Source organism: Canis lupus, chromosome 21 (assembly GCF_048164855.1).
Source record: "Canis lupus baileyi chromosome 21, mCanLup2.hap1, whole genome shotgun sequence".
NCBI classification, from domain to species: domain Eukaryota; kingdom Metazoa; phylum Chordata; class Mammalia; order Carnivora; family Canidae; genus Canis; species Canis lupus.
In genome coordinates, this window is record NC_132858.1 from 13258319 (window position 1) to 13283379 (window position 25061).

General features: G+C 39.9%; 1 protein-coding gene, 1 long non-coding RNA gene and 1 other non-coding gene across 9 annotated transcripts in view; 1 reads left to right on the forward strand and 2 right to left on the reverse strand.

Moving 5' to 3' along the window:
• The window catches only part of AMBRA1 (autophagy and beclin 1 regulator 1), a 170019-nt gene that overhangs the window by 68108 nt on the left and 76850 nt on the right, over positions 1-25061 (reverse strand). For all 7 annotated transcript variants that reach the window (XM_072790705.1, XM_072790707.1, XM_072790706.1 and 4 more), the window contains 2 exons: positions 22268-22348; positions 21744-21844 (listed from right to left, as the gene is read on the reverse strand). In XM_072790705.1, the coding sequence (XP_072646806.1) occupies positions 21744-21844; positions 22268-22348 (182 nt within the window). The remainder of the gene's footprint in view (positions 1-21743; positions 21845-22267; positions 22349-25061) is intronic.
• Positions 5967-6039, reverse strand: TRNAK-UUU (transfer RNA lysine (anticodon UUU)). Its single transcript has one exon. It is a non-coding gene; the product is annotated as a tRNA-Lys (tRNA).
• Positions 15188-23288, forward strand: LOC140612730 (uncharacterized). The gene is made up of 3 exons (XR_012013897.1): positions 15188-15227; positions 16372-16435; positions 23083-23288. It is a non-coding gene; the product is annotated as an uncharacterized lncRNA (long non-coding RNA).

A 25061-nucleotide genomic window follows, 5' to 3' on the forward strand; every position in this document is an offset into this window, starting at 1 on the left:
TCCTCAGTGAGGAGCCTGCTTCTCTCTCTGCCCCCCCCACTCCTGCTCGCTGTCTCTCAAATAGATAAAAATCTTTAAAAAAAAATGTCTGAGTTATTTTCTTTAAAGTGACAAGTAGGAAAACTGAAGAAGACGAAAGCAAACAGGAAAGATGGGATGAAGCTGGTGGACAGGAGGAAAGGGAACCTGGGAAAGGAAAGCTTTTCAAAGAGAAGTGATCAAAGAATACTGTTTAAGAGAGAGTAGTTCTTAAACAAGTTGAATACAGAGTTACCATTTGAACCAGCAATTCCACTCCCAGGTATATACTCAAGACAACTGATAACATATGTCTGCACAAAAACTTGTACATCAATGTTCATAGCAGCATTATTCATAACAAGTCAAAAAGTGGAAACTGTTCAAATGCCCATCAACTGATAAATGGGTAAATGTGGCTTATCCATGCAATGGAATATTATTTAGCTACAAAAAGAAATGAAGTACTGATACACACTACCACATGGATGAACACAGAAAACAGGATGCTAAGTGAAAGAAGCCATACACAAAAGACCACATATTGTATGATGCCATCTATCTGAAATATTCAGGAGAGGCAAATCCAAAGAGTCAGAAAGTAGCTGCCAGGTACTGGGTGGGGAGAGAGGAATAAGAAGCAACTGTTCATAAGTATGGGGCTTCTATTTGGTGTGATGAAAATACTGTAGAATTACTCAGTGATGATGGTCACACAACTTCGTGAATATACTAAAAACTACTGAAGTGTACACATTGAAAGGGTGAATTTTATATGTGAATTGTATCTCAGTTAATAAAAAAGAGAGAAGTAAAAATGAATGAGGACTAGGAGAAAGTCACTAATTTAGGAGCTAAATCACTGTGATGGAACAAAAAAAGGTAAGAGATCACCGTATTCTTATAGATGAAGTTGAGAGATCAGTAGAACCAAAGTAAAGAGGAAATCTTAAAAAACTGTGTCACTCAGCCTAACTATATGTTCAAATTTCTCTCCCAAGAATTTGAAGCAGCTCTAAAATCACCTTAGAACGGAAGAGAGAAAGGGTTTTGTGAGCTTTTAGTTAATTTAATAATATCCATTGAGGGATTTCAACGTATAAGAACTTAACTAAAATGCAAATTCTTACAACCTAAATTGCATCAATTAATTAGGGAACCAAAATTTTACTCCAAACCTTGAATGATCTGTTCACTTGGGAAAAACATGAATCTATACCCCCAGGACACATGATAGTGAGAAGTACATAGCAAGTCCTCAGACATTTGTTGAATGAAAGAATGTTGGCTGAGAAACAGTGCTGCCTTCTGGGAATGGTGTGTGAACTGTAAAAGCAATGGGTGGCAAAGGTGAAAAGACTGCAGTAAGCAGTGTATGCTGGTAGTCATAAAAACCAAGAAGGCCCCTGCATCACTCATAAGGAAAAGGAAGATGTAATCGAATGTTAGATTTAGTTGGTTTAGGCTTTGTACTTCTCTACATATAGCTGTAATATATTTTAATTTAAAGTGCCCTAGGTAATAGGTTTGGTTGTATGTTAAACTTTAGCTTCTACCCCCTTCCTCCCCACGATGAAACCATTGTTTTTGTAAAAGGATTTTTTTTATTACTTTGAATGTCTTAGGAATATAACCCTTGCATTACAGCAAAATAGGTTATGGCAGAAGCACTAGGGACTTGAAATATGAAAAACAAAAAACAAATTAGACTGGAGGGAACTAATAACCTAGCAGGAGAAAGAAAATATGTACACAAATATGAGAAGACAGGAAAAATATTGTAAATACACTATACATCCTAAGTACAATTTGAAGCTAAGTTCCCTTGACAGTAAAATAAATCTAAGAGTAAGACATAGCAACATATATTTCACTTTTTAAAGTTATAATCATCTTGGGCACCTGGGTGGCTCAGTTGGTTAAGGTGCTGCCTTCAGCTCAGATCATGATCCCAGGGTCCTAGAGCCCTCCCTGCATTGGGACACCCTGTTCAGCAGGGAGTTTGCTTCTCCCTTTCCCTTTGCCTCTCTTCCTGGCTTGCACTCTCTTTCCTGCTCATTCTCTTAAATAAATAAAAATAAAGTTACAGTCATCTAATACCCATACCTTGTATTCTGTTATAATTGATCACTGTGATTTATGTTTTTCTTCTTCTTTTTTTGAAGATTTTATTTATTTATTTGAGACAGAGAGAGCACAAGGGGGGAGGAAGAGGAGTGGCAGAGGGAGATGCAGAAGCAGACACCCCACAGATCAGGGAGCCCAATATGGGGCTTGATCCCAGGACCCTGAGTTCATGATCTGAGCCAAAGGGAGATGCTTAACCAACTGACTGAACCATCCAGGCGCCCCTTATGTTCATTTTTCAAAAACATATAGCAAAATACTTTTACATTAATCAAGTAAGTAAGTTAAGACCTACACTATCTTCTGAGGAAAACTTCATAATTGCTACCATTTTCTGAATGCTTATTATGTGCCAAGGGTTACAATAAGTTCTCATTCAAGAAAAGAGTCTCATTAAATCTTTATAATTACCTTAAAGGAAGTTTGGTTATTCATTAGACAAATATTTATTGAGTGCCTACTTCCTGCCAGACAATAAACGAAGCAGACAAAAATTCCTGCCTTCATGGAAATTACATTCTGGGAGGAGTAGGGAAGAGGAGGAGAAACATAACAGTAATGAGTTCACCACAGAGCATGTGAAATTATGTCAAGTACCATAGAGAACTACACAACAGGGAAAAGCAATGGCAAATGCAAGGAGTGTTGAGTTGGCAAGTTAAATAAACAGGGTAGTTACTGAAAGGTGTTACTGAATCCTTCCCTATTCTACGGATGAGGAAAACTAAGCTCTGATAAGTTCAACAACTTTCTCTTGGTCACCCAGTTAGTTAAGAGGTGAAAGGGAATTTGAATTCAGCTGCCCTTATTATTAAGCTATATGGCCTCTCCCCAAGCTAGTAATAAATTCAGTTATAAAAGTTTACTTTATCAGCTATTTCCTTAAGATTATGTTGGCATTTTTAATCTCTCAAAGGGGTTAAGGAATAACTTTTTATTTCAATATTTGAGGTTTCATTTCACAACCATATTAACTTTTACAAAGGAGTGGCAAATAGCCTAAGATCTTTGATGTTAAATTCTTAGAAAAGAGGTCAAAATAATAATTAGCCAGGCAGTCAGGACATGTCACGAACTACATTCAGCCTGAGAAGATGATGTGCAAACCGCGGACAGGCCCAACCTCCCTCCTTACAGCAGCTGCCATCATCTCTGTTATGCTCCGAAAGTATTTATGTCCCAAGGACTCCTAGCACAAGCCAAATGTTCTTTAGCAACAACTTTTATTAAGCTGAGATGGATCCTTTTCAGCCACCTGAGCCTGCCTCTTAGCATTAGAGGTGTTCCTGTCACCAAAACATCCAAAGTTGGCAGTCCCAGTGTATTTTACGTAGTTTAGGTATTGCAAATAATCTGGGTGCTAAGGCATAGATCTACTTTTATTCCTCTTGACTTCAAATAATATCTTTTCCAAAGGAAGTCTGAGTGCTTTGCCATTTTTTCCTACTTAATCCCTGGAAGGAACATGGAGGTAAGCACCACATCCTCTCCTTTCAAGTGGACAGAGACTAAATGACTCACTTAAATTATATAGCAAAGAAGCCAGAATGACAATGGCAGCCAGGCTGCCAACTTCTAGTTCAGGTTCCAACATGCAAGATCAGTAGTTCCCAAGTCTTTTTGTGTTTACAACACACACCTGGGTACTACAGTTTGGGGCAGAAATTAAAAGACTCAAAACAACACTCAAATCAGCAATCATAAAAACACAGTAATAATAAGACAATGTTTTATGGTGCTTATCTAGTGGACTTCGGTACTGCATCAATGAGCAGGCTATTGTCCCAAGCCCAGATTGTTCACTCACCCACTCACCAGACTAACTTTTCACATGTTCTGGGAAACACCAGCCTCTTACCTCTCACTCCTACCAACTTGTATCCTACCCTACAATACTCATGTGACTTCCTCACAGTCCCTAATCAACAATTTAAAAAAATTTTAGGGGATCCCTGGGTGGCTCAGCGGTTTAGCGCCTGCCTTTGGCCCAGGGCATGATCCTGGAGTCCCGGGATCGAGTCCCACATCGGGCTCCCTGCATGGAGCCTGCTTCTCCCTCTGCCTGTGTCGCTGCTTCTCTCTCTGTGTGTCTCTCATGCATAAGTAAATAAAAATCTTTTTTAAAAATTAAAAACATTTTTTTTAGCAAATGTGCATTTTATACACTGATCTAAACTTGGTGGCCTGCCAGTGTGCTAGGCTATGCAACAAAAGTCAGCCTGCCTTCAAGAAAACTTCCTCAACTAAGAAGTCAACTCAAATTAAGTGGTTAATTAAAACTTTAATGTAACATCACAGGGAAGCAAGCAATTGACAAACAGTGCCAAAGGCACTCTCAGTAAGGACTATATCCTCCTGTATCACATCAGAATGACAGCTTCTATGATAGCCAGAAAGAGACAACCGACTTGATCTAAGGAAGCCAGAGCTGGAAAGACACTATGCCTCTCAAAAAAAAAGAAAAAGAAAAAGAAAAAAAAAAAAAAAAAAAAAAACTTGTTGAGAAAAAGGAGACTAATGAAGTCTGGTTTGATGATAAGAACTTCAGATATGGTGAAGAGACATAAGGAAAACTAGAGAAGTGATAGCTTGCATTTTTGCAACACATTTCTTTGATAGGATAAATATTCTATCTTTTGAGTAAAGCTTTGTAACAGAACAAAGTTAATTATTTTCCTGTTACTTGTGGGGGAAACTGTGACAGTGATGGACATGGTCTCTAGAGCAGAAAGATGAGAAGAAAGCAAAAGTCAAGAAAGCCAGACGAGAAGCAATAAAGTATATAGTTGAGAAATAGAAATTTTAAAGCTCAACTTGAGATGTTCCACAGATCTATAATATAAGGAGAGGACTGCGCTATGTTCTCACAGGATCAACCTGAGTGCTTGGACAAGAGGAGAGGAGAAAATGAGTGGGGGTGGACTGAATATATTGTTAAATGAAAAAAAAAGTCTTATCAACAGCATAAATAAATAAATAATAAAGTACATTAGATCCTTCTGAGAGTGGAATAGTGGTAACCCAATTAACTATAAATCCTAGTCAACCAAAAACAAAAACAAAAATCCTAGTCAACCTAGATGGCAGGCAGCCTCCAGGGTTCAATACTGGATATGATCTGGAATACAAAGGATTAATCATGATTAAAAGAATTCAAATCTTTGGTTTCTCAAAAGCAAGCAGTACAGGTAACTCCTTGAGATTTCCTAGTGTTCAACATTTAAAAAGATCAAAGTCAAAGGAGACCAAAAGTGAAAGAATCAAGAGTTCGAGGACCTTCAACCAGGTCCTATTTTGAAGAAGGAGCAAAGAGGCATGCATTTCTTTGGAAGGTAGTCTGAACCTTAATCTCACCTGTATTCATTTATAATATTCTTTGAGTTTATTAATCACACAAAAAAGCTCCCCCACCCTCGCACTGCAAACTGTCCAATGAAGGAAAGACAAGATATAAGAGGAGATATAAGAGGAGCTCTGAGGATAATTCAATTTGCCACAATGAAAAGGCCTAAGGATTCATTTTTCACATTTTCCTTCAGAGACAAGGCCCTTAGGCCATTCCCAGTTTGATACTTTGTTTCCCCTTATACTCCCCACACAAAAATTATGAGTCATGTAAAGTTGTAAAATGTAAAACAGTCAAATTGTGACCAACATTGCTTAGCTTAGGGAAATTAAGAATCCCGTAATTCTTACCAGTTACTTTTTACTTTTACACTAAGGTCCCAGATGAAGAAGGTGGAATAGCAGACTATGACATTTGAAATAAGGAGGGCAAAGAAAGCAGGCATCTTTTTTTTTTTTAAAGCAAGCTCTGTCTGTGCCCAATGTGGGATTTGAACCCACAACCCCAAGATCAAAAGTCACATGCTCTACTGACTAAGCCAGACAGGCACTCCAAAAGCAGGCATCTTTAAATAAAGGATACCCCCCTCCCCGAAACCAGGACTAAGTTATTTTTTTCAGAATTTCTAAACTCTAACAGCGTTTCTTTAAATGTCAGAAAAGAACACAGTCTCTCTCCAGAAGTTGCATTAGCCTTTTTGATAAAAGCCCCTCTCCCACTTGGGAGAGACACTAATAACATAAAGGAAAAGGTAGATAACTCTACTTGTGCTTAAAAACAAAGACTAATAAATCTATGATAACTAACTTAAAACACAGAGTATCTGGAAATAATAGTAGAAAGGGACAAAAAGTATACATGAAGTCTGAGGCAAATGAACATACAGTCGGTCTTTCTTTCACCACTACAATCTCCAAATTCTATGGCCAATTCCTGTTACTTGTACCAATTGGCAGACTGAGAAAATCTATAAATGAGTCTTAGGAACCACAGTTTAATGGGTGGGGTGGGGACAGGTGTAGTCTGGAAGCTGCCAGCAGAGCAAGCTCACTGTTTTCATTTAGATGGCATATTTTTAGGGATGGCTTGGGTTGGATAATAGTGGTAGAGAGGTAATCCAAAGATTTCCAAGCTAACCCATGGTGTTGGCTGCTTCTATCCCCCTAAGACCTTAAAATTCTTCCGAGGTAAGACAAAGATCAGAATAGCTGGAAAATTCTTTAGAGCAGGTGTTCCTAAGCTATCCCTGTAGTCTCTTCAACTAGAACATAAGGGTGGAGAAACTGGGCACTTGAAAAAACTTATTTCAGCTTTGCACTGATATTTTCAGTTTTAATTCGTTTACCTAATAAGCAATAGAACATTTCAACACTTTTCCCCTGTCACATCACTTTAGCAGAATCAATAAAAATAGTCAGACCAAGAAACACTCTGTGGCTTTATAAACTCTCAGTTACCACCTCTTATGTTAGTTGCATTCATTTTACCTGAAAGAAAATGGAGTTCAAATTCTGTGACCCATGAGAGATAAACGTAAAGGTAAGAGAGGAAAGGGACCCAAAGAGCAAAGCAGAAGCCAAGAAGGACACTGGCTGTCTTATCACCACATACTCAAGCCTCTTATCAGACAGTAAGAGATAAGCTCTTTAAACAGTCTGTACATTTCCATTCCTAGTGTTGTTCTTCTTTTCCAAGGAACACCACTGCTCCACCTCCTTTTGGGAATGGAATCTGCATTTTCCCCAGCCCAGGCTCAGCTGAACACATCACTTCTCTCCACTTTCTAGTAACAAACATGGTCACACATGTACATTTCAAGTTGCAGTAGCAGCTCCCTTTCTGCCTCATGGTCCTTTCTTGAATCTTGGCTAAGCTTTAAGGCAAGGCAAAGAGATGTTTAATAAGCATACCGGGTACCCTGTTGAGCTGGATGATGAACTTCTCATCCAAGCTAGCTAAAATTCCCAACGGTAAGTATATACCTCTCTCGTACATAAGCTATCCTATTTTTACAAAATTGCCCAACACAAAATCCAGGGCTCACCTGCAGCAGAGTCTGCATCCTACCAGTCATTGAGATGGCTCTGAAAGAACATCAAGGAAGTTCTAAAAGAATCATGGATAAATATGAAATTTGCCTCTATGTGCCTGAGGTCCAATCTATGCATTCACATTTGGAGCCCGTAACACAGTTTTATTTTGTTTACCAATCTCATCAATAAAGTCAAAAACTAAATCCTATGCTTGAGAACTATTCTAGTTTCTCCCAACAGTTGGTATAAAATAGTACAACATATCACAGTGACTGGGCACACAAAGATCCCTTGCCTTAGTTTTCAGGAACTTTTCTTCCAAGTTGCTTCTGTTAAAGGATTATAAACGATGCCACAGGTACAGGTTCACTGACAGCCAATTTAGTAAGTGCTCATACTGTTAATCCTGCCAGTCTTACTCCTACACAGAAATACATGTGGCCCCAAGGGGCCCAACCACCCACAGAGCTCTTCTGCACATCTTTTCACCCTCTAGCACACAAAAATAGAGGGCTACATCCCAGAAAACAGAGAAAGAGAAAAAGTAGTTTTTTTGAAACATTATGTCTAGAAAACCAGGATCTAGCATTCTATTTTTTTTAAAGATTTTATTTATTTATTCATGAGACAGTGAGAGAGGGGGGAGGGGCAGAGGGAGAAGCAGGCTCCATGCAAGAAGCCCAACGTGGGGCTCGATCCTGGGTCTCCAGGATCATGCCCTGGGCCGAAGGTGATGCTAAACCACTGAGCCACCTGGGCTGCCCTAGCATTCTATTTGGATGTAATTTCTAAATTCATGTCTCTGAATAATCCAAATAATGATCTAAGCCAAGATGTTTCTTTAAAATTCCAAATCGATACACCTCTATCCCTTGGTATGCTGAAACTTTCAAGTATATGTAAGGACACTTAAAAAAAAAAAAAAAAAAAGGCAATTTGTTTAGAGTGAGCTGCCAGGCTACCACAGATCTCAAAAATCTGCTTAGTTGTGCTACAATGTTACAGTAATTGCCCTTAATGAGTTAATCCTCCCTGTATTCATGCCCTTGGAGAGTGACCTCTCGGACTCCAGGCTTGGTGACCGGACTTGCTTTTAGCTCATGGAACAACAGAAGTGACATAACTGGAGACTTGAAACGTGCTTGTACATTGAGGCCTGACCTCTCTTACTTCTCTTTGGAATCCCGAGACTCTACGTGAAGAAGCATTAGTTAACTTACCCACGAAGAGAACAGAGATAAATCATCCCAGCTGAGGCTAACCAGCCTGCCAACTGCCAGACAATGTCCACAAAGCCATCTGTATATTAGTTTTCTATGGCTTCCATTAGAAATTACCACAAACTTAATGGCTTAACATAAATTTACTAGCTTTCAGTTCTGCAGGTCAGAAATCCAATACAGGTCTCATGGGGCTAAAACCAAGGTGTTGGCAGAGTTCTGTTCCTTTCTGGAAGCTCTACAGGATAATCTATTTCCTTGCCCATTTGAGTTGCTGGCAGAATTCAGTTCCTTGCAATTGCAGGACTGAAGTCCTCATTTCCTTGTTGATGGGCAGCTGAAGGCCATTCCCATCTTCTATCATTGTATATCTCTGACTACCCTTTCTCTTCTGCTTTTAAGGGTTCATGTGATTAGAATGGGTCCATACAGATAATTCCTCCCCTACCTCAGAATCTGTAACTTTAATCAGATCTGCACAGTTCCTTTTGTCACAGAAAGTAACACGTTCACAGGCTCTAGGAACTAGGATTTGGAGATCTTTGGCAAGTCATTATTCTGCCTATATATCATGACCATATACATCCAGCCAAGCCATCAACTGACCACAAACAGCAGCTAAGTTGGCCCATATCAGAAAAACTGCACACTTAACCCACAGAATTTTGAGGAAAATAATATGCTGGTTTAAGCCAAAAAAAATCTTAGGGTGGTTTGTGAGGCAGGAAGAGCTAACTGATGCAAGCCTACACCACTTCTTAAATTTTTTAAAGATTTAAAGTAATCTCTACGGCCAATGTGGGGCTCGAACTCACAAGCCCTGAGCTCAAGAGTCGCAGACTCACCTGACTTAGCAAGTCAGACGCCCCAACACTACACCACTTCTGAAGGGTCTGTGCAACCCACAGTCCATTAACATCCATCTTTCCCACTTCTCTGCTCTATTTCAACAAGCATGCCTAAGAGGCCACCGGCCATTTTCTGCTCTCTGAATCATAACACAAAACAATTAAATTACTGGTGTTTCTTCTTCCAGGACAGATCTAGAGATTACTGCTGAAATTTAACAAAAGTCAGTCTTATTATCTCAACAGAACAACAGAGCAGCTTTCCGATCCATGACGAAAAAACATATATGCTAGAAGTCTTAGAGAAAGATTTGAAGGAGGGACCATCTTTTGACAGAGCAAAAGCTACTGATGGAAGAGGGAAATTTCACTGTTACCCAACCATCTCTCCTTTGCATAAAGGCCAATGGGAGCTTTGAGGCACGGCCTCTAAACTGGGGTCTCCAACCCTAGCAGCAAGCACATTTTCTCAAATGGGCTCTCCCTCAAATCTGCTGATACTGTAAGGTCTGCAAAACTTAAGTAGAAGGAAAATGCAATAGCAAGTTAATGTCCTTTTGGCTCTTTTGGCTGACTTCCCTGTGCCTGGGTCTTGCCTATTAATTGAATGCTATTCGGATTTCATCTCAAAAACAAATGAGGATGGAGACCAGAGGCCTGCCTTCCCCAGACTGATAAGAGCAGCACAGTGCAATTATACCCGAACAGCTTTGTTTTGGAATGTAATCACCGCCCCAGCCTTCTTCCCAATGGGATGGCAACAGTGTAATTACCTCTTCAGGATTCATTGTTTGGGAATGCAATTCTACAGGGCCCCCTTTCTAGGGGAAAGGAGCTGCAACAAGAATATAACAGAATTCGGAGCCCCCTACCCAGCAGCAGTCTTGGGAGCCAAACAAATTATTTTTGTTCTCTTTAAGTGAGGCCAGAGTTTAAATTTCAGTCTGTTTTTCTACCAACAGGGAGTCACCCACATCCCATGATGGTTCTGTTTGAAAAGTCCCCATCTAAAGCCAGACTGCTTGCATTCTAATTCTCACTTTGTCAAGTACTAGCTGTGGTCTTGGGCAAATTACTTAATCCCTCTATGCCTCAGTTTCCTCATCTGCAAAAATGAGTAGTAACAAGGCATCACTAGAATGTTGTGAAGATTAAGTGAATATATGAGAAGTGCTTAGAACAGTACTTGGCCTATAGTAATTGCCCTTGGTTTTTCTGGTTTGTTTTTATTTTTTATTTTTTTTATTTTTTATTTTTTTTGTTTTTAAACCACATTTGAAGCACCATATTCTACAACCATTACATTTTGCAAATGTGATCTAATATTAGCTCATGGTCAAATCTAAGCTTGACTTACCACGTTCTTTCTTTTCACCACTCCTTTTGCCAGTTCAGCGCGCAGGGTAATGTTAGATAACTTTAAGTGCTGCTACAGAACCAGCACAGCCTCTGACATATTTGCCCAGGTAAAACTTTAATAGGCAGGAGTGACTGTGGTATTTCCATGTCATTCCTTTTATTTATGTTACCAGTCCAAGGGATATTATAATAAAAAAACTGGTGGAATCTTGCTGTTGAAAAAACTAGTAAGTTTTTTTTTTACCAAAAGCAGCCATTGGCAATATGGCAGATTCTCACGAAAATTTACCTTTCTAGCCAGATTTATGAAAATAAATGATATATCTTCCTCACATGTGTAAAGAACACCTCACCTTCCTGAACAATACCCTTGTTCCTACTGGGAACTTTGATCTTTTACCTTCTGTTCACCTTTCCTTCTGCTCCTTTGTAGCCTAGTTAAATTTTCTGCATATGAAGAAATACTCCTGATATGTGCTTCACCAGCCATAAGCCTCAAGAGTAAAAATCAGGACTATATTCTTTAGGAATTCCAGGCAGGCATTCCCAAAGAATATTGTTCCACTGCTAAAGACAAGAGGAATGAAGCTGGGCCCCTTCTGCATGGTGCATACAGCTGCAGTGAACTGGGCTTAGGACAAACCAAGGGACTGATTTCAGTTGCCCTGTAATAATGAAAAGCTGTGGTTACAGGATAACTATTTGGCTCTGGGGTAAAAACTCCAAAAGAAACACCTCCAGGGAGTCTCTACACTCCAAAAGGTCCCTGGTCACCCACCTACAAGTGCCTCTTTCCACATCATGGCTTATACCAAGATATCTGTGCTTGCTTTTGGCTTCTAGTTGAGTGGCACAAGGACCCTGGGGAAGAGTTGGCCTTGCAGATCAGAAGTTGTTAAAGTAAGGAAATTAACACCCACAGGTTGGCTCTACTTTGGTAAAGAGGGTGAGAGGTGCTGTCTGCCAGCTTCCATGGCATTTCCAGCCAGTTTGGAATAAATGAGGCTGCTTGAGTTCATAAAAAGAGAAAGAAAAAGAAAAGCATATGTGAGCTCAGAGTTTTAAAAAGAAGGAGGTGGAAGGTTAGCATGGTTTATTAGCTTCCAGTATTTATCCTGATCATGTGGGTAAAACTGATGGAGTAGATGGGCCAGCAAAAGGATTGTTCCAAGTCTTTTTTTGGTGTTAGAACTCTAATCTTCAATAAAGTAGAGACTGTCTGTCTACTGCTTCTACTAGAAAATATGGGCTCTCACCTTACATTTAGCTTTTTCTTTCTTTACATCTCCTCTTTAGATTTCTATCTATTTCTATATATATTTTTTAAAGATTTTATTTACTTATTCATGAGAGACCACCAGAGAAAGGCAGAGACATAGCCAGAGGGAGAGGCAGGCTGGGGAGCCTGATTGGGACCCCATCCCAGGGGCCCTGAGATCATAACCTGAGCCAAAGGGAGATGCTCAACCACTGAGCCACCCAGATGTCCCTAGATTTCTATACTGTATCATTTGTTTTGAGGGTTGCAAACCAGTCATAACCTAAGAAGACAGAAGTAAAAGTTCTGACATTACAAAGTACATAAGATTAGAGGCCACCTTCAGTTAACACCGTCATAATAACTAGTATTTCTAAGAACTTAATAAACTTTGAGATCACTCTATGTCTAGGGAAGCCCCAGAATACAGAGAATTTAAAGTACAAGTAAACAATGTGGTCTCAATCCAGATATGCTGACATTAACATTTCTCTTTTTGGAAGAAGGAAGAGGAATAGGTGGAAACTTGGTTAAGAAGTCGGGGAAGAGGGATGCCGGGGTGGCTCAGTGGTTGAGTGTCTGCCTTTAGCTCAGGGTGTGATCCTGGAGTCCTGGGATCAAGTCCCACATCGGGCTCCCTGCATGGAGCCTGCTTCTCCCTCTGCCTGTGTCTCTGCCTCTCTCTTTCTGTATCTCTCATGAATAAATAAATAAAATCTTTAAAAAGAAAAAAAGAAGTTGGGAAAGAGGTTATAGGTCAATTCCTCCTACTTTCTGCTACAGAAATACTTTAAGGTACTGAACTCCCACAGCCAGCTTTCTGTTTATACTTCCAGTCTGGTGTTTAGCATGATACCAATTTAGTAGGTGGTAAGCTTTGGAGGGCAGAGATCATGTCTTTTCACCTGGATACCTAATACTGTACCATATAAACAATAAAAGTTCAATAAATGCTCATTGAATCAAAATAGCTGATATGCCAGCTGAGTACTCTGTATGTAATTAAGAATTCATTCTTCCCCATTATTAACAGCTCCAGATGAAGAAGAGTTATAGAGCAGGGCCTCACCAGCACTGATTATCTTGGGTTCCTGGTATTACCACCTCATCTCTTCCCATGCCTCTGGCTCCGCATCTGTTCCTAGCTCAGTGAGTTCTTAAATTTTAAGTATATCATGATCATCTAGACTCTTTTAAAACACAAATTCCTGGAGCCTACAACCAGAGTTTCTGATTCAGTGGTCTGGGGTAGGGCCCAAGAATTTACATTTATTACACGTTCCAAGGTAATGATGCTACTGGCCCAGAAACTACATTTTGAGAATTCAATGTTGCCAAGGTTACACAAAAGCAAACACCTGGTCTGCTGAGCAGATATGCATTTTATCAACACAAGTCCTGATGGAGGACAGAAAATAGTTCGTCACATGCCAGCTTTGTGATTCCTTTACTCTTCCCCACTTGAGGGACATGACTACAAGCAACAGACGACACATTAGACCATCAAATTATCAACACAAGGACTCTCAGGTTACCATCTGTTGGTGCTACAGAACAAAAGGTCCACAGTATTTTCAATTCACTGACCACAGCAAAAAGGGAAAAAGTCCTGCTTGGGACGCAGGAAGAGCACCATTTGGGAAGAACACAGAAGAGCAGTGAGAGATCAGTAAGGTTATAATCAGTGAGGAGATTGTCATAGCTCTAACTCATACTGGTCTCCAAAATTTATAATGAAAATCATAATAATGATTATAGCAATATCTACTGAATACTTGTGTTAAAAATACTATTCTAAGTGTTTCATTCATTTAATTTCACTCACTTAACTCATTTAATCCTTAAAACAATCCTATAAGCTAGGACCTTTTTTTTTTTTTTAACCATGAGAGAAACAAAAAGAGAGGCAGAGACACCGGCAGAGGGAGAAGCAGGCTCCATGCAGGGAGCCTGACACCAGACTCAATCCCCATACCCCAGGGTCATGCCCTGGGCCAAAGGCAGGCACTAAACCGCTGAGCCACACAGGGATCCCCACTAGAACCTATTCTTATGCCCATTTTACAGATGAAGAAATTGAGGCTCCCAAAAGGTAAAATAACTAAGATCACACTGTTAGGAAGTAGCAGAATGAATATGTGAACCTAGATAGTCCTGGAGCCCAAACTCAAACATTTTGCTATACTGCCTCCCAAGCAGACTATATACTATAAATGGCAGCTATCCTTCCCAAACTCCCACTTACTCATCCTCACAGACCCATTCAAAAAAAAAAAAAAAAAAAAAAAGCAAAAAAAAAAAAGACAGAATTTCTTCAAACTGTACCAAAAGACACAAATCCTTAGTCCACATCGTGTTTGAGCTACATTCTCCTTAGCTACACTCTATCAGGATTGTCAGTTAAAGTCCCAGGGGAATTATTAAACTTTTAGTAGCAGGGCCAAAACAAAATAGAAAATCAGGCCACTCCCTGGCTAGACTGTCAACTCCCTAGGGGCAGAACCACTTAATTCTTTCATAAGACCCAAAGTGCTCTGGAAAATGCTAAGCATTTAAAAAAGTGCTACATACACTTCAAAATGACAGTACAGAAAGGGCACAGGTGGGGAAGCATCAGTGGGGAAAGATCAAGAGGAAATTTCCTGGGGGAGAGATGGAGGCACAGAAGAACTTAATCACATAATATAAAAGGGACAGAAAAGTTTATTGACAAAGCCTAGTATTTTCCTCTAGGAAAGCTTTAAAGAGCACAGGCAATTCAGCTTAGAAACTAAGACCCCAGTTCTCAATAAGAACACTTCTCACTAGTAGTGTAAGGAGATGCAGTAAAAGAGTAGGGTAGAGAGGACTCCAATGCTCCAGTGACTGGTAGACACCAAGTAAGTAAAAGTTCTGGGTGCTGTAAGGCATTTGGGAAGGCTGGGTTCTCTGGAAGGAGTGTTGAATTTACTTCTGTTTCCCAGGCAACCAAGCCAGCCCCTTATCGCCTTCACTTTCATCACTGGAGCAGAATGAAAGGTAATTGGGTTAATTATTAAAGAAACACTAGCTAGTACTGCTACTACTAATTGTCCATTTATCTGAGGTTTATAAACAGCCATCTTAATTGATGTTGAGTTGGAATGTGTCACTCACTTTATTTGCCTGGCTACTAGGTACCAGACACAGAGATAAAGGGTCCAGCCACGGAGATCAAGGGTCCAGCGATGGAGATAAAGGGTCTAGCCATGGAGATAAAGGGTCCAACACCAGAACTATTATTCATTTATGTTCATACTCATTTAAGTATACCATGATGGCCCTCAACTGTACTCGCTACTGTTCATCTCTCCCAGATTTGCCAATTCAAGCAAAGGTCTAGTATATTAGGTAATTTGTTGTATCACAGAGCTACGATATCAAGTTGAAAAATCAGGCTAATTCCTAAAAGTCAGCAAGCCTAGGGCCCCAGATGCCCATTTACATGGCCAAGCTAGACCAGGCAGGCCTCCTAAAAGTAATTCTCTAAGGTACCAGGGAAATGGGGAACATCTAAGAGATACAAAAGACAACCAAATATAAAGTTGACAAGGAAAAGAAAAGTCAAGTCTTACAAAAGAGGTAGCTCTGTCTTATCCACAACAAGCAATAAACAGAAGGATGCTTAGGACATGAGATTATATAAAACAATTATTCTAACACTGCATCGTTGGGTTTATAATATATATAGATGTAATATACATGACAATAATAGCACAGAGGAAAGAGAAGGGAATAAAGTCACAATGCAGCAAAGTTTCTGTATCTTACCAAAATTAGGTTTGTATAAGTCTGAGGTAGCTCAGACTTTAAAAATCAATAAAGATATTAAAATGGTACATTAGAAAATATCCACTTACTATAAAAGAAGTCAGCAAAGGAGAAACAGGAACAAAAAAGACATTAGAAATACAGAACAGAAATAGCAAAATGGCACACAAAAATCCAACTATAACAACAACATTAGAGGTGAATAAATAATCCAATCAGAGATTGTCAGAGTGGATAAAAACAAAAATCAGCAACACAGATATGAACTGAACAGGTCAACTTAGATGTGGATTTTTTTTTTTTAATAAATACAATACAGTAGTATAAATGTATTTTCTCTTACGATTTTCTAAATACCATTTTCTTTTCTCAGGCTTATTAAGAATACAGCATATAACACAATATGCAAAATAATGTGCTCATCGACTATGTTATTGGTAAGACTTCTGGTCAACAGTAGGGTATTAGTAGCTATGTTTTTGGGTCGTCAAAAGTTATACATAGATTTTCAACTACATGGGGGTCAGATTCAAAGAAATAAATAGTTTGAAGTTTAAAAAGATGGAAAAATATATATCACACAATCAACAACCATTAAAGAGCTGGAGTAGCTATATTAATATAAGAAAAAATAGATTTAAAGACAATATTGCTAGAGAGAAGAACATTTTATAATGATAAAAGAATTAATCAGGAAAGCATAACAATTATAAAAATATATGTAGCTAATAACAAGGTCTCAAAATATATAAGGCAAAACCTAACAAAACTAAAAGGAGAAATACACAATTAATCAATAATAACTGGAAGTTTCAATACCTTGCTCTTACCAAAGGATGGGACAACTAGACCAAAAATCAGCAAGGATATACAAAACTTGAACAAGTGTATTAACCAAGCAGATCTCCCCAATACCACACTCCATGCAACAACAGAATATACAGTCTTCTCAAGCACACAGGTAATATTTACTAGGACAGACCATGTGCTAAGCCATAAAACAAGTTTCCATAAATTTAAGATATTTAAATCACACACCACAGTGATATTAAATAAGAAATCAACAGAAGGAAATTTGGGAAATTCACAAATACATGGGGAACCCTGGGTGGTGCAGCGGTTTAGCGCCTGCCTTTGGCCCAGGGCGCGATCCTGGAGACCCGGGATCGAATCCCACGTCGGGCTCCCGGTGCATGGAGCCTGCTTCTCCCTCTGCCTATGTCTCTGCCTGTCTCTCTCTCTGTCTCTATCATAAATAAATAAAAAATAAAAATAAATAAAAAATTTTTCACAAATACATGAAAATTTAAGAACATCCTCCTAAATGTCTAGTGGGTCAAAGAAATCATAAGAGAAAAATTAGGATGACTGGGCACAAAGCCATCTATAGCTCAGGACACTTGACCAGGCCCCAGTGACCTGTGTCAAGGAGGAAGAAAATCCTAACACTCCCCATTGATTTTAATCAAAACACTAAATTAAGTACATCAGGCCCACATCTGTTGGGAACAGATGCTCATTAGGATGAAAGTCAAAAGGATTAGGCAGGACATCTAATACTCTATTTTACAGGTCTCTATCTTACCCAGGTCTCCTTCCCTCAGAAGTTTTTTGTTCTTCCAGTAATTACTAGGAAGATGTCAAATGCCAGGACTTCTCATTTTACTTGTATGAGGCCTCAAACATGCAGAAAAATATTTTAAGCTTATGAACCTTTTGGCAGATACCCCCTACTTGAACTCAGGCAAAACATGGCACAGAAGATTATGAGTCAGGCAGACAGACCTGGTTTAAAGTTCTAGGTCTGCCTCTCACTGTGTTATATTGGGCAAGTGACCTGACTTCTCTGAATGTCAGTTTTCTTCCCCGTAGAACAGAAACGCACCATCTATTCCACAAGGTTGCTATAATGATTATAGGAGGTAATATATGGGAAAGCACTTAGGACAGCATGTGGCTCATAGTAGGCAGTCATTAACTTTATGTCCTTTATTATCAGTGGCTGTTACTGCACAGAGCCAGACCTGTCTACCAAAAAGTCAGCAGAGGGAGCTCCCCAGACTTCTGTGTTTCCCCAAAAATACACCTGGTAGAGTTGCAATAGCTTTAAATTTACTTATACATCTTTAAGTATAGGTTTAGAATTTGTGTTGCTAAAGAAGGGGCATGATGTGCATTGATGGGTGACTAGAGGCCATCAGGAACCTAAAGAATTGTGGGGAAGGCACCAGATAAAGAAAGAGAGATGAGAATTAATAATCAAAACACTTCCTTGTAGTAGCTTCTGCTTTCTATTATCATTCTAAGGCTCATGTGGGAGGAAGTGGGCAGAATGGATCATTTTTGTTGATGACTCTAAATGGCTTTGGCTATGGTTCACTGGAGACTCATTTGCCACCATAGTACTGGTCATGCTTCCTATAACTGCAGGTGTGTGTATGCTTCATACCTGCAAAAAGGCATTCACCTTTCAAAGGGTTTGGCTTTATGTTTGAAGCTAAGAACCAAACAGCAAGATTGAGGTATGGTCAACCATGTAAACTTTGAGCTAAGCTATAGAGGATAGGAATCATGCCTCTTATTCATTTTGGTAGCCTAGAACAGCACCTGGTACATAGCTACAGAACAAATACCTGTTGAATATAATTGTTTTGAGACCATCACAACCTCATTCCAATCATACAAGTGAAATTGCCTTTCCAGGAAAACTGGGTGCTTACTGCTAACAGGCCAATTTGTCCTTCACTCCAAAAGCCGTTATTACAGGAGCTCTATTACACGATTGCAGTAAGTTTAATAAAAAGCAAAAATCTGCGTCAATGAAGGCTAGAAGGCTCAGAGAAAGGGCTACTACATAATGATTTTCTTCAGCATACAGCACTGGGTCATAAAAGGCTATGTCTAGAAACCACTCAAAACAGAGGAATTAAGTAAGAAAAACCCTGAAAATCAAACAAGTTTCCTGGGAGCTCTTTTCCCTCTTCCTTAGATTAAGGTCCTAGAAGAAGCATGCCATTTTGATGCTTTATCCTTTAAAATAACTGTAGGGAGGTAGACTAGGAAGCTTTGGAGTCCCACTGCCTAGTTCAGTTCTGGCTTCTCAACTTCTAGCTGTACCACTCTGGGCAAGTCAGCCTTCTGGGCTTTAGTTTCCTCTACTGTTAATTAGCTAATAGCACCTATCTCAGTATAACTGCAAGAAAGAAATTAAATATAAGTGGAAAAGTATTTAAAATACTCCCTAATATACAGCAAGTGCCCAATAAATGTTAGGCTTTTTCTTTTTTGGTTGTTGTTATTATTCTTGGAATTTTCTCAAGAGACAAATAATACGGCTGTCGACAGAAACTGGAGGGACACCCAAACACAAGTCCCCCCCACTTCCTGAAAGTCTGCTTTACACCACTTCAGTTTTACAAAAGACCTGCATTAGTACTTTGTTCTTGCTAACTGAAGGAAATCCAAAGAGGATTTTCACTTTCACGAAAAAAGGCAATAAGTGAAAATAGCATTTAGCATTTGCTTTACAGTGAGCTGTTACAGAGGCAGCATGCACCCTGAGCATCAAGCTGTCATAGCTTTGAACTGTATCTGTCAGCACATCTGTGCTTTATCTCAATTTATTTCGTGCATCCATTAGCAAGATGTGTCCTAAGGTATCAGAGAAGCCTAAGAGAGGTCTTTTTTTGGGGGGGGTTTGGGTACACTAAAAATTTTTTCCATATAAATTAACGGTAACTGCTTCTTCCCTTTGCACCATTTTGGCTTGCAAAAGCTTTTCTAGGAACACTCTACTTTTGGACAGTAGAGGAAACCTGAATCTACAAATGATGAGGGCCTTTAAGAAAAGACCAATAGGTTCTCTGTAACACATATCTTAAGAAAACAGAAGAAACTAGTTTAATTGTGAATGGAAACCATCTGCTAATCTAACTCAAGAGTGAGGTTCTTGAGAGTCTAGATTTCCTCCCCCTTGAGATACTGCACATTCTTTGTTAGAGAACTTTTCTCAGTAGATTTCATATCTGTTAACAACTACCTGCTGGACCATAACCTCTGTATTCAAAAGTATCCCTAAGTGAAAGGGGGCCTCTTGGGGGTCAGATCTCTCCTCATCAAGGAGGAAACAGGAAATGGTGGTATAGTTCTTAAATCTAAGGAGAAATAAATATACAGCCATTCCCAAGCAAAGCTAAATGCCAAGGAAACACAGATTTTCCAGCAGTAGAGGAACAGGAGGTGCTGTGTGGGGTGATGGAGGCAGATGTCTAGAACAAAGGGTGGAGTAGGGCTCTGTAGTATTGCCTGGCAGCAAGCGATTATCTGTCAGTGAGGAGCTTCCACATGCCATCAGCCAAGCCACACAGAAACATGAAGCATGGAGACACACAGAGACATGGGGTCTGTTAACCCCCTAGGGCCAGACATCCTTAGACAAGGTTGTCAGGGGACCAGATGTAGTCTGCTTCCTCACCAAGGCTGGACCTACAAAGAGTCCTGGTGGCTAGCAGAGAATCCCACTGAGGTTTCTGGGACTTCTAAGCCTTGATATTGGGTCAAGGATAGTCCTACCTAGGGGAGGCCAGATCCTGTGGCCTCCAGCTGTCACAGTAGCTTGTTTAGAAATCACATTCTAGGGGATCCCTGGGTGGCTCAGTGGTTTAGCGCCTGCCTTTGGCCCAGAACATGATCCTGGAGTTCTGGGATCGAGTCCCATATTGGGCTCCCTGCATGGAGCCTGCTTCTCCCTCTGCCTGTGTCTCTGCCTCTCTCTCTCTCTGTCTCTCTCATGCATAAATAAATAAATAAATAAATAAATAAATAAAATCTTTTTAAAAAAAGAAAAAAGAAATCACATTCTCCCAGGCTGACAGTATTACTGCCTCACACAGATCCCTTCCTACCTTTAACCACCACATGGCCCAGATTTTCCAAAACATAATGTCTTTATGAAATTTTTAATAGACGCTTTACACAGCTAAATGTGGTTTTTTATACCTCTCATGCCTTCACATACATAAATTTAGAGGTTCACAGTGGAAGTGAGGGGAAAGTGAAGTAAAGAGTGTGATGGGGAAATACTCTGTCAGGAAAAAACAGGATTCTGCTTTGTTTCCTCCTCTAGACACTGCCCAGAAGCAGCAGCACATACTATGTCTGAGAGCCTGCTAACATTATGTATCTTAGCCCAAAAACACTGGTCACTGAGCGATTCAGCCACCATAAAACTGTCTCAGATGGGCTTGTCCAGCCCATTTTTTGTCTCTGAGATTTCTGAGCCAGCTCTATGGGTCTCTTCTCCTCCTCCTTCCCTGGAAGATTCCACAGTGCCTGGAAACTCCATCTGCTGGCAGATGAGTGAAGGGTTGAAGAGGTGTGCATTAAGCTCCTAATTAAATCACAGGATCTGGTTTATGAGTATCTCACCAACCAAAACATGAACAAGACACCTTTATCATTCAATTAAAAGCATAGCCAGAAACGAATTGCTAGATTAAGAAACAAACAGTTTAAACAATTTTTTTAAAAAAAGAAAGATGTTTGAAGAAAGTGGGAATGGGCAAGATAAACAGCTTTGCTCCATTCTAGTTTCCTGCTTTTAAGTAAGGAACTGAGTACAAGACCTCAAACAGTTTTCAGCCAGATGCCAAGATGCCATCACATCAACATAGGTAAAGAAGGGGAAAGCTTTACCTGGCTCCATGCCCCTTCAAATTTTCAAAATCCAAAGAAATACTTCCTTACCTGCCAGGACCCTGTTAACAGAGGAGTGAGTAGCCAAGCCAGGCTGTCCACGTTCGTGAAAAATCCCCGCATAAGGCAAGTACTCAGGCAGCAAGAAACGCCTACAAGAAGGAATCACATGTTAAAAGCCTATAAAAGACCATCATAAAACAAAGGAGATATACTATCCACCTACCCCCAACAATCAAGTCTAAGGGATCCACTAAACCTAGGAATCCACAAAAGCTCAGCACAGAGTAAAAATGCCTGGGATTTGTCCTTCTGCAAACTATATCTCCTTCCTGATTTTTTTCTTCTGCAGTTTTGCAGGGCTTCTAACCTGGAATAGGATACTCCCAAGGCCACTTTTATATCTTTTTGTTGTGGCCAATCATCTCCTGTCAAGTCTTTAGACGGCAGGGCTGGATTATAGGCTCACTAGGAAATAACTCCAGATATGAAATCCAAAGTCCAGAAAGAGGTTTAAAAGTGAAATCCCGCTCTCATAAAGTCTCCTTCATAAAGGCTGACTACTCAGTTCTTACCTTGGAACGAAGCGTCCAAGCGAAGGCGCAGACATCCGGGCATTGCGTGGAGCTCGGTGCCTAGATCTGTCACCATTGTCCCTGGAGAAAACAAAGACTACATATAAAAGAGTCACTAAAGCAGAACCAGCCACCGGCCCAAAAGGCAAATATTTCCCAAACAAAATTCCTACACTCAGGTGAAGATCCCAGAGAAATTAATCATCCGGTTGCTTACTAACTTGGATGGCGCATTAATATACTACATTTCTAGGGTACCTCAACTAAAAGATTTATAAGCATTTTCTGACAGTTTGGTAAAAAGGAGGAACATTTTCATGAGTTAATGTGATCTTTGAACCCTGTATCACCTGAAACTAAAGCCAAGTTTAGATCTTCCAAGGGACCTGGAATGGAAATATATAAACTTCTTTTTCTAGATTGAAAGATACAGAGAAACTTTAGCTTTGGGCTAGCTTGAAGGAAGAAAAATTCCCCCCATCCATTTCATTCAGCAAATGCTTATCTCTAAATGAATCTGTTTAGGTCTTTGGTGTGGAAAAAAAAATCACTCATGAAAAGTGAAAGAAAAACAACACAAGAGAAAGACTAGGCAGTCCATTTTTTTAGAGCCTGTAAAATTGGCAATGATGAAGAGTATCAGAAAATGCAATCCCAAGCATTTGAGTAAAAAGAAAAAAGTCTAGGTGTTTTCTTTATGGTCTGTTAGAGCAATAGTAATAACCACCACTTATTAAATATCTACTAAGTTCTAATATAAAGGTTATTAACATGTTATTCTACTTAATCCTTCTAACTATCCCATTCGCTTTTAGATATGGAAATTAAAGGGCAGCCCCCAGTGGCCCAGCGGTTTAGCGCCGCTGGGGTGTGATCCTGGAGACCGGGGATGGAGTCCCACTCCCTGCACGGAGCCTGCTTCTCCCTCTGCCTGTCTCTCTCTCTCTGTGTCATGAATAAATAAATTAAAAATCTTAAAAAAAAAAAAAAGTACACAGATATGGAAATTAAGGACCAGAAAGGCAAATGCCCAAGGTCACACAACTGGTAAGTGGCTGAGGCAGTATTCAAAGAGCATCTATTTGATTCTGAAGCCCTTTCCACTATACTTCACTGCCTCCTACAAGAAAACAAGGACTTCACATGGCTTAGTTTCTAATGCATCAAAGGAACAATAAGCCAAAGGGCATTGGCTGGACAGTGCAGTTAATTAGCTGCTTAACCAACTCCATGAAATAAATAAACCTCTAAAAGCTTGATTTGATATTTTTTTCCTAAATTCTCCCTTTGGATTATCTTCAACTTAATGAGATCATCTTCGAACTGGCCCTCAAATCAAAGTTAAGACAATACTTTAGCTTTCAAATGGACCACTGGGAGCTTTACAAGCCAGAAATGAAAGCCTAGGAAGGTTTTTATATCTTGGTGGGATTGGATGCTGTGCATTAACAAAGGAATCAATATCAGGGATATTGGAAGCTGATCCATTAAAAGTCAGTACTGCTCTTTATTTTCCCAAAAGAGAAGGTATACTATTGTTTTCCTTAATATATCATATCCCTTTGACTTGAAACTCTACAGATGAAGGGAGAGGCAAGGGGCTGGGGGAGGGAGACAAACAGACACTACATGGAAAGTAAAAAGGTTATTAAAAAGAACAGTTAAATTGTGGATTTAACTGTGGATTTAACAGTGGACTGCAGCTCTCAGGAGCCCACAAATCATTTTAAGATCTCAGTAGCCACAGGCACACAGGAAAAGAAAAATATTAAGATAGTTCTCAAATTAAGCATATTATTATTTTCATATATATATTTTAATATATGAAGCTTCAAATTTTGATCAAAGTACCAATTCACTTAAAAGTACAAATGAGGGGATCCCTGGGTGGCTCAGCAGTTTAGCGCTTGCCTTTGGCCCGGGGCATGATCCTGGAGCCCCAGGATCGAGTCCCATGTCGGGCTCCCGGCATGGAGCCTGCTTCTCCTTCCGCCTGTGTCTCTGCCGCCCCCGCCCCTCTTTCTATGTCTATCATAAATGAATAAATAAAATCTTAAAAAAAAAAAGTACAAATGAGGGGCACCTGGGTAGCTCAACTGATTGAGCATCCGACTCTTGATTTCGGCTCAGGTCGTGATCTCAGGGTTGTGAGATCAAGCCCCAAGTCACGCTTCCAGCTGAGTGGGGAGTCTGCCTGAGATTCTCTCCCTCCTCTCCCTCTGGCCCTCCTCAGGCTCACTCATGTTCTCTCTCTCTCTCAAATAAATAGATCTTTAAAAAAAAGTACAAATGAATTGATGACAGCTTTCCATATCAGCATATTTTACTTATCAACGGGCACTAAAAGAACAGTTAACTATCATGAGAAAGTTAGAAAACATTTTGAAATTAAAAAGGGCCCTAAGCCTCAAAAAGGTTAAAAACTAAGCCAGAGAAAGGAGCACCATGGGATAAATGCAAGTACTATTCCATAGTTCTGAGAGCAAGAGCTGGCCTTCCCAGAATCAGTCACACTGTGGAGCTGACAACTGGTTTCTCCAAGGTCCAAAGACCCCTTTTCTCCTGGACAATAAACAGTACTCCATCTGGTGTCAGCAGGGCTGAAGAGCAGGGAAGGAGAAGCCAGTGCACTAGATCAAACTGATCAGCAGTTGCCAGTGCTCAAAGAGGGCACAGAGCTTGGTGAAATGACATAAGGAGACAATTTAGAAAAACGAACAAAGACATTAGGGCTGGGGGAAAATCTGGGCTCCTTCGACATAATTCACAAGCCTCTTTTCATTATTATTATTTT